This window comes from Microtus pennsylvanicus, chromosome X, assembly GCF_037038515.1.
Source record: "Microtus pennsylvanicus isolate mMicPen1 chromosome X, mMicPen1.hap1, whole genome shotgun sequence".
Lineage (NCBI taxonomy): Eukaryota > Metazoa > Chordata > Mammalia > Rodentia > Cricetidae > Microtus > Microtus pennsylvanicus.
In genome coordinates this window covers 98,657,855-98,677,696 of record NC_134601.1, presented here as the reverse complement: position 1 = coordinate 98,677,696, position 19,842 = coordinate 98,657,855, and the positions used below count along the sequence as shown (strand labels likewise).

General features: G+C 36.4%; 1 protein-coding gene across 1 annotated transcript in view; it reads right to left on the bottom strand.

Annotated features, from left to right (window-relative positions):
- Il1rapl1 (interleukin 1 receptor accessory protein like 1) overlaps window positions 1–19,842 on the bottom strand; it is a 1,263,049-nt gene that overhangs the window by 1,060,842 nt on the left and 182,365 nt on the right. The window contains exon 2 of the mRNA XM_075958196.1: window positions 5,356–5,460. Within this exon, the coding sequence (XP_075814311.1) occupies window positions 5,356–5,437 (82 nt within the window). The 5' untranslated portion in view covers window positions 5,438–5,460. The remainder of the gene's footprint in view (window positions 1–5,355; window positions 5,461–19,842) is intronic.

The following is a 19,842-nucleotide window of genomic DNA, read 5'->3' as shown; positions in this document are numbered from 1 at the left end:
TGAGAGTCTTCTTGAAAGTATTATACATGTTAACTTTTAACTTATCCATGCAAACTGACCATTAACAATCATAATTATCCACATTTGGCATTAATCTATAACAATTATATAAAGTTGCATTGACAAAGAAAATTAATTTGGCAGTGAAATTCAAAGGTATACCATAGATGATTATTAGAAAAAGAAACGGAATGGATTTTTGGTGGTTAGGTACTGGCTTCTATATTTGTCAGACTTACTATAACTAAAGGCATTATCTCACATATAATGGAGCTTATGATATATCTCATTTCAAGCTTTCATTTTTTTTAAATGTACAAAAGTGTAAGATAATTGTTCCACTAAATAAACATTCTGCATTTTTAACTTTAAAATGTAAGAAAAGTCTCAGAAGTTTGGATTTATAAACTATCCCAAAAGCAAATGAAGAAAAATAAACACTTGGCAGTGAACTAAAGGCAAAGGAAGAGAGACTACGTTGTCTCGTAATCATGTAGAATTGAGTTCATTGACTTCCAGAAATGCCTGAAAGAACTGATAAACACAAATCACATTGGCATGAGGTACAAGTACTCCATATGCCTTTTTCCTTTCTATACAGTTAAATTCCACTTGTTTTGTAGTATAATGTCTATTACTTAAAGAAACAAAGACCCGTAAATAAAGAAAACCTAGGAACTAAATTGTGTCTTTCAATATTTATCCACTGTTTACATTTAGAAATTGTCAGAGCCCAAACTGTGGTTTTAATAAACCTCTCGAGGTTTGTCTTCCTCTTGCTGTCAGGAAGAATTTCTTCTAAATCATTTAACACAAACAGGTGTCTCTTGTCAGGTCCTAGAATAAAGAGAAGACCAACTCCCTGTAGCAATCCCCTTACTGTGTACCAGCTTACTGCTTTAGGGAATTTTTATGTATCATTAATCTTCTGTAGAAAAATATGAACTTTATGATTTATGTAACATGTCCACTCATTCCTCTCTATAGGCTCTAATAAATATGAAAACATTTTTATATCCTCAACTTTACATATGTCTATCAAGAGTTATACTCCACAAGATGGCAATTTCTGATCAATATGATCCAAAGCAAACTCTCTGCACAAAAATACTAATACCACTTTAAGCCAGCATTGCTCCAGTAAAATTCCATTACAGAAATATCTGAAGAACCACTTCTCTTTCTAACAGATTGTGGACTATATTCCAAAACTTCAAAAACACTTATGGTCTGTAAAAGTTCTTTGTCTTCATTTAAACCCCTAACATGTCCTAGGTGTTGTTTATCCTGAGTTGCTCTTTTCCTTTTCACTAGTCTCAAGCAATACAATGATCTCCATTTAAGATATAAACTTTAAGAAATATAAACAAGCTTACTCTTTTTCTTTCTTTTCTCCTTCTCTCTCTCTCTCTCTCTCTCTCTCTCTCTCTCTATATATATATATATATATATATATATATATATATATATATATATATATCTTCCAATGTAGGTTCTCTGTATAGACCTCATAAAGCCTAGAACTCACTCTGCATATCAAGTTTGCGCTAAGATTAATATGAGTGTCTAGAAGCACAGTCAACTACAGTAAATGTCTCTATTGTTTTTTTAAACTATTATGTGTGCTTGCCTTGTATCATTTTTATTGAATACTAAACCACACATCACATACTAATGCACTTAATCATTCACTTATTAAGGTATTTCCATGATTATAGAGGCTCAGAAAATAAAAAAAAAAGGACAGAAGGTTATGTGGGCAAGAAAGGAGGGGTGGATCTAGGAGGAGTTGGATAACATGTAAATATGATACAAATACATCATATGAAATTCTCAAAGAACTAATAAAATAACAAAAACCAACTGATTGAAAAACAAAAAAAGATATATCAATGAGCCCTAGTTGATTTCTTATAGTTGTTTTGTATATTAAAAAAGAACATGCTGGAATTTATCTTTCTGGAAAAAAATAATTATATTTTTATAGTTCAAAAGCACTAGTTGTATATGTTGGTGTACACTTGCAATCTTAGCACAAGAGAGGATCAAATTTTTATTTATGGAAATGTGGGTTATGTTTCTGTGATAGACCACTTGCCTAGCATTCACAAGACAGACAGATTAAATCATTTCTACGAAGACACAGTAGCAACATCAATGTGAGTTGTTTTTGTTTTTTGTTTATTTGGTCTTTTTTTTGAAAAACTGTACAAAAAAAGAAGGGGAAGAGTCATGGAGATAAAGAATTTGGGACTTAGAAATGAGGGGAAAGGATCCCAGGAAGGGATAGGAGAGGAGAAGCGGAACGTAAAATAAGGAAGTGAAGAATGGAGAGGAGAGGAGGAAAGGTGGTGAACAGACTAGAAAAAAGCAAGGGAAAATCAAACAGGAATATTAAGCTAGACTGTATATTTTGGTTGAGACACAAAAAAATTTTAAAGGAAATATTTGTTTATATGCTTTTGCAAAAAATTCAACAATTTAATAAACTCAAATGCTTAGTTACTAAATTGTGACATTTTACACATTTGTGGGGAGTAGCAATAATAGTAGTATGTCCCTTCAAGGATTGCTTAGATTTTACATGTAAAATTGTTTTATAAAACAATCAATTGCACAGTAACAATTGCTCCCATTAAAATTCTTAATTCTCGAGGTATGCACAATGTTCGATCATTACTTGAGTGACCAAATTCAATCTTCAAGTTTCATATCATACACATATCAGAAATTATTAGTTAAATGAAACATGAATTTGCATTTTGAACACTTGAATTCAGGAAGCTATAATAATGTAAATGCCTTATTAGTTTTAATTTGCCCCTTAAATTAACAGCAATAGGGGTGTAAGCCAAGGCAATAAAAATAATGCACCTCTGTTTATATAAGAGCTCCTATTACTTTCCAATTAGTTTTACTAATGAGAAACAAATACTTCCTTCTAAATTTTTATGGAATGGCTGTATGTGTTAGTCAGAAAAAAAAACATTACACATAATCCACATGTCATAAAACTCAACATTACATTGTGTATTTTAGTCATGTTTTTATGTTATTAATTATTGAAGTATCTACTTCTGTTCTTTGTGGTCACAGTAAAGTAAAAATAATATTCCAGCATAATACACTTGAAATGCATTATATTTTGAATTTTGTTTGTTAAACCTTCTAAAGATTCATGAAATCATAAGAAAAATAAATAAGAATAATATAAATAAACATCCCTCTTAGTTAATGTGCAATATCAAACATCAAAATTGATTATGATTCTCTGGCCTTGGTCCTTCTGGTTTTATCAGTTGGGATGGGTGTGAACATTAAGCCATTTATCTTTTAAGGTGAAGATGCCAAAGCATCCTCTTTTTGATCTATGGAGATCGGTAATGATTCTATTCAGTAAGTTACATATACCTGTTTCTCTCAAAGATAGCAGCCATGGTAACAAACATATTTAAAATGAGTGAATGCTAGGACAGTTTATGAAAAAAATATTGAATCTCAATTTTTACACTTATTACCCAAAAACCACCTAACATTCATCTGAATCTTAACATACACATTGAGACGAATCAGTCACAATTCAAATCACAGATAAGAATTAGCAAGGCAAATGTTTCACTTACCTTTTTTGCTTTTGTATAAGTAAATAAAGACACATTTAGTTTGAGAGATGAGAAGTATGTATGTGACAATTGTATTCATAAACTGAAGAGTACAAAATATTAGAATTCCTGTCTAATTTAGGACACCATGTTAATAATATTTTCCTAATATGGATTCATATCAATAAAATTTGGTTTACATTTGAAACAAGTAATTGAGCTTTGTCTAAGTCTCCAGAGCAAGAGATATGAACTGTCTAGTTGTCTCACATTTTTAGTTCTGTACCATAGTTCTCAAATACAAAAAAATGTACCACTTTGATTAAAAACCAAAGTAATATTTGCTGCAAAAGCAGAACTTATATAGAATAGACCTGTCACCACTATTTTATGATGAGAAAAAGGTCACATTTGCATTTCAATAAATCATACATCTGACATACGCACAAAGAACAAAAAAAAACATATTTTTTGTAATAAGCTATAATAACCAGGAAAATGAAGATTTTAAGATTTAATCAACAATCATAATCTCAGTTTATTATTTTCTTGCATTTAAAAATATCCACAAAAGTAGATGGAATAATGTAAAAAAAACACAAACACTATTTTTCAGGTCCTACAACCACAGCAATGATGTCTAAATAGCATAATCAAGATGTTCCAGGGTCACTAATAGGCTCAGTAAAACAACCTTGCACTGAACCTGCACACAAATCTTTTCCCAATTTCTCCACAAACCTCATCTGCAGAAGGGGCTTCCTAAAAGTTGAAGTGCTGTCCACTCTTTCTTGATATGGTAGTTTCTACTATCCCATCAACATGAGGCAGATGCTATATTAGCCAAATAACGGTATCACAACACTACAATATTTTGAGATTCAACTCAATCTTTGTTTTTGACTCTTAAGACCTTAGAGAGAACGCAATGTAGCTGGAGCAGTTCATCTCAATTTCTCTATTCTTCCTTTATGCCTGAAAGTTTTATTTTCAAAACTAGAATAACCCCATGTGAAATGGGAAAATGGCAATGATAAATCATATCTATACCTTATAAACAGAAGAACTTCACAATAATATGTATGTATTCAGTAGAGTGTTATATGATTCCCTAACTCCAACTATGAAGTGTTATATGATTCCCTAACTCCAATTATGAAGTGGCAACTGGACACTAAAGATGCCTAATAACAATCTGGGTTTCAACAATAATTGAGTCACCATTGTGTTTCTTTATCATTCTACTCTCTTTCTTTTTCTAAAATATTACGGTAAATGCCACATCCTCTTTTTAAATGAAACTATTTTTACTTTAAATCCTTCCAAGTAATTCAGCAAAACCGCTGAAATACAACCCTTAAAAGAATCCACTATAGACATAACTAATTAGGAAATAATAGTATTATAAAGTAAGGTAAAATAATAAACAATAATATTCTATAAAACAAAGATACTCAGTAAAAGAACATAAAAACTCACATTGTTTAACAGAATCTAAATCCAAACTTTTGTTATAGCACCTATCCAAGTTCTAGATTTGTGGAAATAAACAAGATAAGCCAAATTAATTTCCACACACTAGTACTTTTGTAATTGCCTCTTAATATTCTTCATTGTATCCCTGTATCTCTATGATATCTATAGAGCATGAATTCTTAACCCTTTTCAACCTCTCACAAATAACACATATGTACAGGTCACAATCACTTTAAATGAAAAAAAAATAATGAAAACTAAAAGAGGCACATCTTACCAGAACCTCTTTTGGTCACAACCTTCAGACTCTGAGTGAAAGTAGCATATAAGAGAATCAAATGTGGAATGGGAGCTTTCATCTTCCAGTTCTTAAAGGCTGTTCCTTCAAGGAAAGATAAGAAGAAAAACATAATTTAGAAGATCTATTAACACATTATAAGAATTTTTTTGTACATCTGTTTCTGGATAGAGTTCTACCATACATCCTTGACTGACCTTGAACTCATGGCACCCTCCAGCCTTAGCCTCCCTAGTATTGGGGTGACAGGTATAAACTAATGTACCTGGTTCTTATATACCTTTTTATCATATCCATTTGAGGCAATAAATTACTCATAAGGAAAGAATACCACAAGCAGGATCTATATTACATTTTCCAATAAATTGTACTTTGTAAGCTAAATCAAAATCAGAAATGCCCAAATTATGTTCCATAAGCTTCTCAGAATAATTTCAGATCATATATTCATTTAGGGTTTAGAATATCTCTAAATGTATAGACCCTACTTTTCTTTAAATATAGAAAACAATCTCTTCATTTTCCTCACAATTTATTTTAATACACATTACTAAAATTAACATTTTAAAATATCTGTCATTGCAAACATTTTAAAATATCTGTTGCTGCAACATGCTCATTTATTCAGTGATTTTCTTTACAAACAAAATTGTATCAGTTGTATGTCTCTAAAGATCTGTGATACTGCAACCATCTTGCAAAAAACTGAAAAACATACTTCAGGAAAAATTAAGGCATTTGCCTCTATTGACTGATAAAAGGTACATTGTCAATGAAAGGTATAAAATATATGACATCATCTACTATAAATGTCTGTTTAGGCTACTAGGAAAAATATTAGCACACTGTTTGGATTTCCAAAAGACATTTAATAAAATTCTATTAAAGTATATTCCATCTTACACATCAAAGTCAAAATCTATTCACTTGATGTATCATAATCATTATAGTCTCAAAATCAGAAAAATTAAAAAATAGCATCAAAAATAAGCTATTTTAACATTAGTGCACGTTTACATTTTTTAAAGCAAGGACCTAGAGTTCGCATAAAGATATAAATACTGTTCTTCAAAAGAGTCAATTTATCAGGCCTATCCAAATAAATGTCACATTACATCGCAAGGCTAAGTCATGCATTCCTAGAACCCAAATTTCATTTCCCAGCCACCACACTAACTGGAGCTGCAGGAAATCTTAAAGTTGTTATCTTCAGCCCTCAGGTTAGCAATAACAGTCAGTTCCTTCTTCAGTGGGAGTTTAATCTACACTGCCCAAGAAACTCCAGGATCAAACTATAAACTACAATTCCTTCCAGTGTAACTACCATATTCCTTTACTCTTGCTCAAAATACTGGTTTCTTACCTGTTTCATTTCTATGAGACACACAGTCTAGTTTGCAATTCTATTTCTTAAGTTCTAATTGGTTTAGAAAGCATCAATTTTGTACATCAAGATCCTTAATTGAATCTCTTTAAATCGTGTATTAGAAAAGAATGATTTATATGTGTTTCATAGGTTTCATGTCTTGGTTAATCTATAATAATCTTTACAAATGTCTTTGAGAAATTTTATTGTATCTTGAACTGAAAAGATAGATTAAATATGACCAACCAAAGATATCTATGACTTGTTGTGCTGTTGGAAAATTAAATTTCTTACCCAGAAATAGCAATGAAAATATATCTAATAGTTTCCTTTATCAGCAGGGAATAAGATCCAAGACCTTCATTTAATGTTTAAAGCATAAATAGTACAAATACCTATGTGTACTTTTTTTTCTTGCTGTATATTCCTACAATTGATTTCAATTTATAAATTAGATGTAGTTAGAGGTTGATAAAAATCATAGAATATGCTATAACATGTTTTTATCTTCTGTATCTCAATACTTCGTAAAACTGTACTCACAGCTGATGTATTGTCTGGAAGATACTGTACCAAGTGATGAAAGAAAGTGAGTCGAATGGTAAAAACATTGTGGCCCATACTTAGGCTACTACATAAGGGTTACTTGCTTTTAAGTACTGTGATTCCACCTCAGTCTATATGATGACAATAATGACTATAAAATGGCTAAAAGCTAACTGGCATACACAACATGAATACAATGAAGAGAAGAATTATTCACATTTCAGGGGAGGCAGAACATGACAGCATGATATTTCATCAACCACTCAGAATAGAATACAATTTGGATCTTGTATATTGTTGATTCATGAAATTTTATAGTTGATAGTTTTGGATCTCAGATGACTGTGAGGTATTATAAGTATAAAAACTACAATCATGAAAAATGTTTTTACTGTATGAATATTTATTGAGACTCTTATTTTTTTCTTATTGATTCACTGAAGCTCATATTTTGAATGTTCTGGGTGCCTTTCTGATATTATAATTAAAAGAATCATGAGAAGCAACCTGAAACATGAGAAAAAACCTGAAATCAAAAATCATAGAAGAATGCTGTTCACTGGCTCAGTCAAAGGTTCATGCTTAGCAAGTTTGTATATATATATCCAGGATTTTCTGGCCAAGGCATGGTGCTGGGCACAGTTTGTTGCCTCTCTTACATCAATTACTAATAAAGACAATCCCTCATATCCACACCGACAGACTAACTTTATATAGGCAATTCCTTAATTATGGCTTCTCCTATCAGGTGAAACTAGGATATGTTAAATTAGTAACCAAGACTAACCAGGACACTCACTCTTTGTCAATGTGACCCACAAACATGTGAGATTTTTGTACCTTGGAGTGTTTTTTATATTATATTTACATGAGATCTTGGGAACAAGAAGAAGGTTTAAAGCTACAAAATCTCCCAACTTTGGGGGGGGGGCTATAAAATAAAAAACAAGTTACATAGAGTTTTTTATTCCAAATGGGAAGAACTATAACATAAAGCTAACACACTTAAGCAAAACAAAGATGTTCAGCAATTTAGCCCAATGTCTCATCAGAGATTCACTCATGATCTTATGGGCTCCAAAGGGCTTGAGAAGCCAGATACTTCATCTCTGCCATCCACAACCCACACCATGTGTCTTATAAAGGCCCAGATTGACTCCATTCCATATTTGTTGCTGGTGGTGTTGGGTATCTCACGATCCTGGTATCTCCATGATTCTGATATATTTGCTACAGCTGAGGCTTCTTCACTTTCACTAGTGGTATCTCTCCAGGGACTTCACCACTGCCACGAGGTGCAAGCATCACATTCTTTTTATGACCCTTTCAATCCTGTAATTCTCATGCCTTCCAAACCACTAATATGTGAGTCTCTTTGGTGTTGCAAAGATTAGCTTCCAACTTAAAATATATACATAGCTTCCTTGGACCACAGCTTCTGTGTGCATAATCTGAGGATATTCATTCTTATCCACAGAAAATTTCACCTCAATGATGCTGATCAATCATTAGTCAAAGATGATTTTTCAGCTCCAGCATGACATGCTCACACAAATTCTCAACTAAAATATCACATAAATGGTCCCTGGTATTGTTTGTAATTAAGTCCTTATTCCCATCTGGAAACTCACAAGCCAGTCCTCCACAGTCCACAGAATCTTCCAAGATCTCACAGCAGTTCATTTATTTCTGAGCACTCAATAGCTTTCAAAGCCCAAAGCTCAAAAGTCTTACACAATCCTGTAATAAAATATTCCAAAAGCATAAAAAGCTACATGGCCAGGTTCATTGTGGCAACGCCCACATGCCTGCTACAATTTTCTGCTCTATTTCCTTTCTGTTGGTATGATAAAATACCCTTAGTAAGTTAGGGGAGAGAAGGTAATGGAGTTTGTTGGGTTTATATTTCTGCATCACAAACCATCACTGAGGGAAGATGAGCCAGAACTCAAGATAGAGATCTGGGAGGAACAATGTAGGAATGGTACTTAGTAGCTAGTTCTCTGGCTCGCTAGAGGTTTCATACTTAGACAGTTTTTAAAAATACTTCCCAGTAGTATTTTTCTGAGCATGGGTTCATCCATCTTTTGTCAGTTAGTAATCAAAATGACCCTTTAGACATTGAGCCTATAATTCGCTATCCTAGAGAAGCTAAATAAGAAGGTGAACCCATAGAAAAACATATAGTTACCTCCTGGATATTGGAAGTAGACAAGATTGCCAGGCAAAAAATTGGGAGCTTGGGGGTGGGGTGGGGTAAGGGGAGATGGGGAGAAAAAAGTGAGAAGGGGGGATGGGGAGAGCTTTGGGGAATGGGACAGTTGGGATGGAGGAAGGGTGGATATGGGAGCAGGGAAGTATATATCTTAAATAAGGGAGCCATTATAGGGTTGGCAAGAGACTTGGCTCTAGAGGGATTCTCAGGTGTCCAAGGAGATGTCCCCAGCTTGTTCCTTGGACAGCTGAGGAGAAGGCTACTGAACTGGCCCTATCCTATAGCCACGCTGATGAATATCTTGCATATCACCATAGAACCTTCATCTGGCGATGAATGGAGATAGAGACAGAGACCCACGTTGGAGCACTGGACTGAGCTCCCAAGGTCCAAATGAGGAGCAGAAAGAGGGATAACATGAACAAGGAAGTCAGGAAGCGAGGGGTGCATCCAACCACTGAGACAATGGGACTGATCTAATGGGAGCTCACCAAGGCCAGCTGGACTGGGACTGATGGAGCATGTGATCAAACCGGACTCTCTGAACGTGGCTGACAATGAGGGCTGACTGAGAAGCCAAGGACAATGGCACTGGGTTTTGATTCTACTGTACTGGCTTTGTGGGAGTCTAGTCTGTTTGGATGCTCACCTTTTTAGACCTGGATGGAGCAGGGAGGACTTTGGACTTCCCACAGGGCAGGGAACACTGACTTCTCTTTGGACTGGAGAGGGAGGAGGAGGGGGAGTGGGGGGAGGGAGAGGGAAATGAAATGTGAGGAGGGGAGGAGGTGGAAATTTTTAATAAAAAATAAAAAAGACCCTTTACAGACATACCCATAGGAAAATGTGACCTATTCAAATGCCTAAAGAAGGCGTTTCCTCTTAGATGACCTTTTACTCTGCCAGAATGACAATAAAGACTAATCATGACAATGAGTAAATAGATTTTAAATGGCTTCAATTTCTGAAAGAATTCATATACACTTACTCACCTCTTCCATGTTAAGGATAGCATCCATGTCTTGGCTTCTTATACACCAGAATTCAATCATATGTAAAATGAATACATCACCATAGATAAGAGAACCAAGTCAATCTATGTTCCTATCCCTGGTTTTCCATGTATCAGCTGTGTCATTTTAAGCAAATAACTTAACTCTCTTTGGTTAATATCTACTGTTTTTCATTAGCATACTTTTTTGTTCAAACTTTCTATACACATTGGCTTATTTTGAATCCTACTTGATACTGTATGCATATTTATTTGTGTATTTTATATTCTAGTAGAATTGATAATATAGCATCAATATATGTTTTATTCAGCTTTCATTTCCAGTGACCAAGAAACAATAACTGAATAAAAAGAACAATGGATGAAAAAAATGAATGTGATTGGTAGTATCTGCAGTTCGCTTTTCTTAGTCCCATTTGTTATTGGATAAACACATAGTGAGCATAAACTACTTACAAAATGATATTTCAAGGACAGTTCAAGGCTGTCTAATAAAAAAGGCAATAAAGGAGACAAATGCTTACCTACTTAATTAGACTGGTCCTATTGCCATATGGTGAGTGAGATGTGATGAGGGAGAAGATGGGAAAACCTATTACTTTCACTTCAAGTTGGGTGTGGTAAAGCCATAGGAAAGTGCTTTAAAAGTAATAAAATTTTATGAAGGATGTGAAGAGAGACATTCTTGGAGAAAGGGAGTTTGTGGGTTAGCATAAAAATAAGCAAAATTATTGATCTAATAAGCAAAATAATTTCCTCCACCAAAAACAAACTATCCAGCCACATTACTAAAGGTGTTTATCAGCTGTAGGGTCAGGGAACCCTGATTGCTCTTCGGGCTGAGTAGGGAGGGGGACTTGATTGGGGGAAGGGGAGGGAAATGGGAGGCGGTGGCGGGGAAGAGACAGAAATCTTTAATAAATAAATAAATAATTAAAAAAATCTATCCAGCCAAAGGTATTATTATTTTACCTTACATAGTAAAGGGAATATGGAAGTATGGTTAATTTAAGCATTTTGAGATGGAAGATGATCATTCAGGTACATCGTAGGAAACTATGGACTCTCTTATGAGAGGGATAGTAGAAAACAGAAACAGAGGGAGAAAATATTTTTACAGAACCCAAAGAGATGATTGAATGAGCATGTGCCAAAAATGACCCAAGGTGTTAAAAACTAGAAAAGACAAGGAAAGAATTCTTTTGCAGCTCTTCCAGAAGAAATACATGTATGCTAACCTTTGCATTTAAAGATAACAAGACTTATTTTGGACTCCTGAACTGTAAAATTGTAAAAGTAAGAGTGTTTTCTTGTAATAATTCAGTACTTGAGAGGTGGAGATTAGAAGATTAGGAGGAATTTACTGTCATCCTTGGCTATATTAGACCTCATCTTAAGAAACTTCTCCACCCAAAACAGAAGATGTTTATTTAAAGGGACTATATTTGGTAATAATTTGTTGTAGCGGGCATAGGAAGTTTCTAAAGATGGATAAAGTGAAAGTAAATAATGATTATCAACTTGACGGGACCTAGGAATCATCAAGGAGACAAACCGCTCAAGTATGAATAGCAAACTATGCCAGGAAATACCTTGGGGTCTTGTTCTTTATTATCAGGGCATCTTCTCAGAGAATAATCAGAATTATATTCTTAACCATAGGTTGAGGTTGAAGAAAGGAGTTTCCCAAGTAGTGACTAAAAGAGAGAGATAGAGTCAGACTTAAGAGAGTGACAGATGCCCTATCCTCCTACTATCTGGGTAGAACTCTGAAACACAGCATGCTCTAATACTGAGGGGTCTTAAGAGGTGAGTGAAAAGCCACACAGAGGGACACCACACAATCTAGGACCTCCCCAGTGTGACAAAACCCTGGGAACCTCTACCAGCTCCCTTGGATTTTCTAGCCAGCCAGCAGGAGTTCCTGAGGCTAGGATCCCTCCAAACCCATAATCATTCAGCCACCATCCAAACTACTAGCCACATCCCACGCCCAAACACACCTATCCTCCTACCACCTTGGTGGAACTCTGAAACACAGCTTGCTCCAATATGGAGGAGACTTAAAAACAGCCAAGAGCTTGCTACAACACTGAGGGGATTAAGAGAGTGCACCAAGAGAACAAACCAGGAGAGAAGACCAAGAGAGCAGGCATATAGAGACCTCAAAGTCTTTCTGATACAGACATTGACAGTACAGAGCAAATCAAGAAAAAGTCCCACACACCCAGACAGCCACAGCAAGTATTAGACCAAGACACAAAGACACTGCCAGCCTTATTTGAAAAAAGAGATGGGTAGGCGCCAATGCAAGAATTCTTTTAACAAGCTAAAAAGCAACATGATAACACCAGAACTCAGTGGTCACACAACAGGAAGACGAGATCATCTTAACTCAGAAGAAGCAGAAGAATGACTTTAAATGTAACTTTATGAAAATGATGGAGACATTTAAAGAAGAAATGAAAAACTCCCTTAAAGAAATGGAGAGGACAAAAAAATTGGAAAAAATTAATAAATCCCTCAAAGGAACCCAAGAAAACCAAGAAAAAAATCAAACAGGTGAAAGAAACAGTTCACAGAATGAACTTCCATGAGGCCATTGAGAAATAACATTCACTCTTTGTTCCAACAGTCAAATTTACATAAAGTCAGTCTCTCCACAATTACCTTTGCTAATAGACCAAGTAGGAATTTCAAAAAGATAGGGAGACACCCTTTACAGACAAACACATCTTTCTTTGGGACCTGTAGTAACTTTATCTATGGTTTGGAATGCCAATAGCAATAAAACAACACAAGGAGATCAAGGGGATTCAAATTGGAAAGGAAAAAGTCAAACTTTTCTTCTTTGCAGATGATTTGATAGTGTATATAAGTGACTTAAAAAACTCTATTAGGGGCGGAACGCAACGCGGCCGGAACACCGGGCGGCGGAACGCAACGCGGCCGGAACACCGGGCGGCGGAACGCGGCCAGAGGACGCCCAGCGCAGCCGGCGGGGACCCACTGGGACCAGAGCGGCAGCAGAGGACACAGGCTGCTGGCGGCGGGAACCATCCCAGCAGGAGAAGCAGGCTGCAGGGATCGCGCGCAACACCAAGAACAGATCGCCCCACTACAATTAAACCAAAGAGGTAGGCCTTCGGTTGGGGAGGTCCCTGGCAAAGGAGGAGCCGGGTCCTATTCCTGAAGACCTTTCTGAGGGGTGAGAGGGATCTTGGCCCCCAGCAGGAACCAGGAAACAGAGCAAGGGCATTTTGTAAGAGGAGCCCCTGGCCAGCAGGGGAACCTGAACTAGTTTTAAAAGACCCCTTAGATAGCATCGATAGGAGGAGATGGGCAGGCGCCAAGGAAAGAATTCACCCAATAATCTGAAAAACAACATGAAAACACCAGAACCCAACGATCTTACAAAAGAAGGTCTCCAACACCATAACACAGAAGAAGTGGAAAAAATTGACTTTATAAAAGCTGTAGAGTCCCTCAAACAACATGTGAAAAATGCCCTTATAGAAATGGATGAGAAGTATAACCAAAAATTTGAAGAAATGAGTAAATACGTACATAATACCCTGGAAAACCAAGAAAGAACGATCAAACAGGTAATGGAAACAGTTCAAGAATTGAAAACTGAAATGGAAGCAAGGAAGAAAACACAAACTGAGGACCAGCTGGATATGGAAAATCTAGGTCAACGAGCAGAGCCTACAGAAACAAGCATAATCAATAGAATACAAGAAATAGAAGAAAGAATCTCAGATTCTGAGGACAACATAGAGAAAATAAACGCTCTGATCAAAGAAAACTGCAAAGCCAACAAATTCTCATCACAAAACATTCAGGAAATATGGGACACAATAAAAAGACCAAATCTAAGAATAATAGGAATAGAAGAAGGAGAAGAGTCACAGCTCAAAGGCCCAGAAAATATTTTGAACAAAATTATGGAAGAAAACTTTCCCAACATAAAGAAAGATATTCCTTTGAATATTCAAGAAGCATATAGAACACCAAACAGACTGGATCAAAGGAAAACATCCCCTCGCCATATAATAATCAAAACACAAAATATACAGGTTAAAGAAAGAATACTAAGAGCTGCAAAGGAAAAAGGCCAAGTAACTTATAAAGGTAAACCGATCAGACTTACACCTGATTTCTCTATGGAAACAATGAAAGCCAGAAGGTCCTGGATAGAAGTACTGCAGAAGCTAAGAGACCATGGATGCAAGCCCAGACTACTATACCCAGCCAAGCTTTCGTTCACTATAAATGGAGAAATCAAGACATTCCAGGATAAAAACAAATTTAAACAATACGTAGCCACGAATCCAGCCCTACAGAAAGTAATAGAAGGAAAATCGCAACCCAAGGAATCCAACATTGCCAACACTGCTTACAATAACTCAGGCATCTAGCGACCCTTCACTAGCACAACTCAAAGAAGGGAGACACACAAATTCTACTTCCAAAAACAATAAGAATATCTGGCGTAAACAACCACTGGTCATTAATATCACTTAATATTAATGGTCTCAATTCACCTATAAAAAGGCACAGGCTAAGAGATTGGATACGAAAACAGGATCCAACATTCTGCTGTTTGCAAGAAACACATCTCAACCACAAAGACAGGCATCTACTCAGAGTAAAGGGCTGGGAAAAGATCTTTCAAGCAAATGGTCCTAAGAAAAAAGCAGGTGTGGCCATATAAATTTCTAACAAAACTGACTTCAAACTAAAATCAATTCGAAGAGATCGAGATGGACACTTTATACTCATAACAGGAACAATTTGTCAGGATGAAGTCTCAATCCTGAATATTTACGCCCCTAATATAAAAGCACCCACGTATGTAAAAGAAATATTACTAAAACTCAAGGCAGACATCAAACCACACACACTAGTAGTAGGAGACTTCAATACACCTCTCTCAGCAATGGACAGGTCAATCAGACAGAAACCTAATAGAGAAGTAAGAGAACTACTGGAGGTAATGAAGCAAATGGACTTAACAGACATCTATAGAACATTCCACCCAAATAGGAAAGAATATACCTTCTTCTCTGCAGCCCATGGAACCTTCTCGAAAATTGACCACATACTCGGAAACAAAGGAAACCTCCACAGATACAAAAAAATATCAGTGTCCACCTGTGTCTTATCAGATCACCACGGATTAAAGTTAGAATTCAACAACAATCCTACCTCCAGAAAGCCGACAAACTCATGGAAACTGAACAGTCAACTACTGAACCACACCTGGGTCAAGGAAGAAATCAAGAAAGAAATTAAAGTCTTCCTTGAATTTAATGAAAATAAAGGGACAACATACTCAAACCTATGGGACACTATGAAAGCAGTGCTAAGAGGAAAGTTCATAGCACTAAGTGCCCACTTAAAGAAAACAGAGAAAGCATACATCGGAGACTTAACAGCACACCTGAAAGCTTTAGAAAAAAAAGAAGCAGATGCGCCCAGGAGGAGTAGAAGACTGGAAATAATCAAACTGAGGGCGGAAATCAACAAAATAGAAACGCAGAAAACAGTCCAAAGAATCAATGAAACAAAAAGTTGGTTCTTGGAGAAAATCAACAAGATCGACAAACCCCTATCCAAACTAATTAAACGACAGAGAGAGAACACGCAAATAAATAAGATCAGAAATGAAAAGGGGGACATAACCACAGACACAGAGGAAATTCAGAGACTCATTAGATCTTACTACAAAAGCCTGTATGCCACAAAACTAGAAAATGCAAAAGAAATGGACATTTTTTTAGATAAGTACCACATACCAAAGCTAAACCAAGACCAGGTGAACGATCTAAATAGACCTGTTAGTCGCGAAGAGCTAGAAACCGTTATCAAAAATCTACCTTCCAAAAAAAGCCCAGGACCAGATGGTTTCAATGCAGAATTCTACCAGAACTTCCAAGAAGAGCTAATACCTATACTCCTTAATGTATTTCACAATATAGAAACAGAAGAGTCATTGCCAAATTCCTTTTATGAAGCTACAGTTACCCTGATACCAAAACCACACAAAGACCCAACCAAGAAAGAAAATTACAGGCCGATCTCACTCATGAATATCGATGCAAAAATTCTCAATAAAATACTGGCAAACCGAATCCAAGAACACATTAGAAAAATTATCCATTATGATCAAGTAGGCTTCATCCCAGAGATGCAGGGCTGGTTCAACATACGCAAATCTATCAATGTAATCCACCATATAAATAAACTGAAAGAAAAAAACCATATGATCATTTCATTAGATGCTGAAAAAGCATTTGACAAAATTCAACACCCCTTTATGATAAAAGTCTTGGAGAGATTAGGGATACAAGGATCATACCTAAATATAATAAAAGCTATTTACAGCAAGCCGTCAGCTAACATTAAATTAAATGGAGAAAAACTCAAAGCCATCCCACTAAAATCAGGAACACGACAAGGCTGTCCACTCTCTCCATACCTCTTCAATATAGTGCTTGAAGTTCGAGCAATAGCAATAAGACGACATAAAGGGATCAAGGGGATTCGTATCAGAAAAGAAGAAGTTAAGCTCTCGTTATTTGCAGATGATATGATAGTATACATAAGCGACCCCAAAAACTCTACCAAAGAACTCCTACAGCTGATAAACACCTTTAGTAATGTGGCAGGATACAAGATCAACTCCAAAAAATCAGTGGCCTTCCTATACACTAAGGATAAGGAAACAGAGAGGGAAATTAGAGAAGCATCACCTTTCACGATAGTCACAAATAGCATAAAATATCTTGGGGTAAATCTGACCAAGGATGTGAAAGATCTATTTGACAAGAACTTTAAGTCTTTGAAGAAAGAAATTGAAGAAGACACCAGAAAATGGAAAGATCTTCCTTGCTCCTGGATTGGGAGGATCAACATAGTAAAAATGGCAATTCTACCAAAAGCAATCTATAGATTCAATGCAATCCCCATCAAAATCCCATCAAAATTCTTCACAGATCTGGAGAAGACAATAATCAACTTTATATGGAAAAACAAAAACCCAGGATAGCCAAAACAATCTTATACAACAAAGGATCGTCTGGAGGCATTACCATCCCTGACTTCAAACTCTACTACAGAGCTACAGTATTGAAAACAGCTTGGTATTGGCATAAAAACAGAGAAGTCGACCAATGGAATCGAATAGAAGACCCTGACATTAACCCACAAACCTATGAACACCTGATTTTCGATAAAGGAGCTAAAAGTATACAATGGAAAAAAGAGAGCATCTTCAACAAATTGTGCTGGCAAAACTGGATGTCAACCTGTAGAAGAATGAAAATAGATCCATATCTATCACCATGCACAAAACTCAAGTCCAAATGGATTAAAGACCTCAATATCAGTTTGAACACAGTAAACCTGATAGAAGAGAAAGTGGGAAGTACTCTACAACACATGGGCACAGGAGACCACTTCTTACGTATAACCCCAGTAGCACAGACATTAAGGACCTCATTGAATAAATTTGACCTCCTGAGATTGAGAAGCTTCTGTAAAGCAAAGGACACTGTCACTAAGACACAAAGGCAACCCACCAACTGGGAGAAGATCTTCACCAACCCCGCAACTGACAAAGGTCGGATCTCCAAAATATATAAAGAACTCAGGAAACTAGACCATAAAAGGCTAAACAACCCAATTATAAAATGGGGCATTGAGCTGAACAGAGAATTCTCAACAGAAGAACTTCAAATGGCCAAAAGACACTTAAGGTCATGCTCAACTTCCTTAGCGATCAGGGAAATGCAAATCAAGACAACTTTAAGATACCATCTTACACCTGTCAGAATGGCTAAAATCAAAAATACCAATGATAGCCTTTGTTGGAGAGGTTGTGGAGAAAGGGGTACACTCATCCATTGTTGGTGGGAATGCAAACATGTGCAACCACTTTGGAAGGCAGTATGGCGGTTTCTCAGGAAATTTGGGATCAACTTACCCCTGGACCCAGCAATACCACTCTTGGGAATATACCCAAGAGAGGCTTTATCATACAACAAAAGTATATGCTCTACAATGTTCATAGCAGCATTGTTTGTGATAGCCAGAACCTGGAAACAACCTAGATGCCCTTCAATGGAAGAATGGATGAAGAAAGTATGGAATTTATACATATTAGAGTACTACTCAGCAATAAAAAACAAGGACTTCATGAATTTTGCATACAAATGGATGGAAATAGAAAACACTATCCTGAGTGAGGTAAGCCAGACCCAAAAAGAGGAACATGGGATGTACTCACTCATATTTGGTTTCTAGCCATAAACCAAGGACATTGAGCTTATAATTAGTGATCCTAGAGAAGCTAAATAAGAAGGAGAACCCAAAGAAAAACATATAGGCATCCTCCTGAATATTAACCTTCAGCAAGCGATGAAAGGAGACAGAGACAGAGACCCAAATTGGAGCACAGGACTGAAATCTCAAGGTCCAAATCAGGAGCAGAAAGAGAGAGAGCACGAGCATGGAACTCAGGACCGCGAGGGGTGCACCCACACATTGAGACAATGGGGATGTTCTATTGGGAACTCACCAAGGCCAGCTGGCCTGGGTCTGGAAAAGCCTGGGATAAAACCAGACTCTCTGAACATAGCGGACAATGAGGACTACTGAGAACTCAAGAACAATGGCAATGGGTTTCTGATCCTACTGCACGCACTGGCTTTGTGGGAGCCTAGGCAGTTTGGATGCTCAACTTACTAGACCTGGATGGAGGTGGGTGGTCCTTGGACTTCCCACAGGACAGGGAACCCTGATTGCTTTCAGGCTGGGGGGGAGACTTAATTGGGGGAGGGGGAGGGAAATGGGAGGCGGTGGCGGGGAAGAGACAGAAATCTTTAATAAATAAATGAATTAAAAAAAAAATAAATAAATAAAGCTTGCCTGAAAAAAAAATAAAACAAAAAAAAAAACTCTATTAGAGAACTCCCACAGCTGATAAATACCTTCAGTGCTGTGGCAGGATACAAAATCAACTCAAAAAAAAGTAGCCTTCCTATACACAAATGATAAAGAAGCTGAGAGGGAAATCAGAGGAACATCAGCATTCATAATAGCCACAGATAACATAAAATATCATGGAGTAATACTAACCAAAGAAGTGAAAGACCTCTTTGACAAGAACTTTACTTTTTTGAAGAAGGAAATTGAAGAAGATACCAGAAAATGGACAGATCTCCCATGCTCTTGGATCAACATAGAAAAATGGCAATCAGTATTTGGCAGACCAAAAGCAATCTATAGATTCAATGCAATCCCCATCAAAATCCCAACACA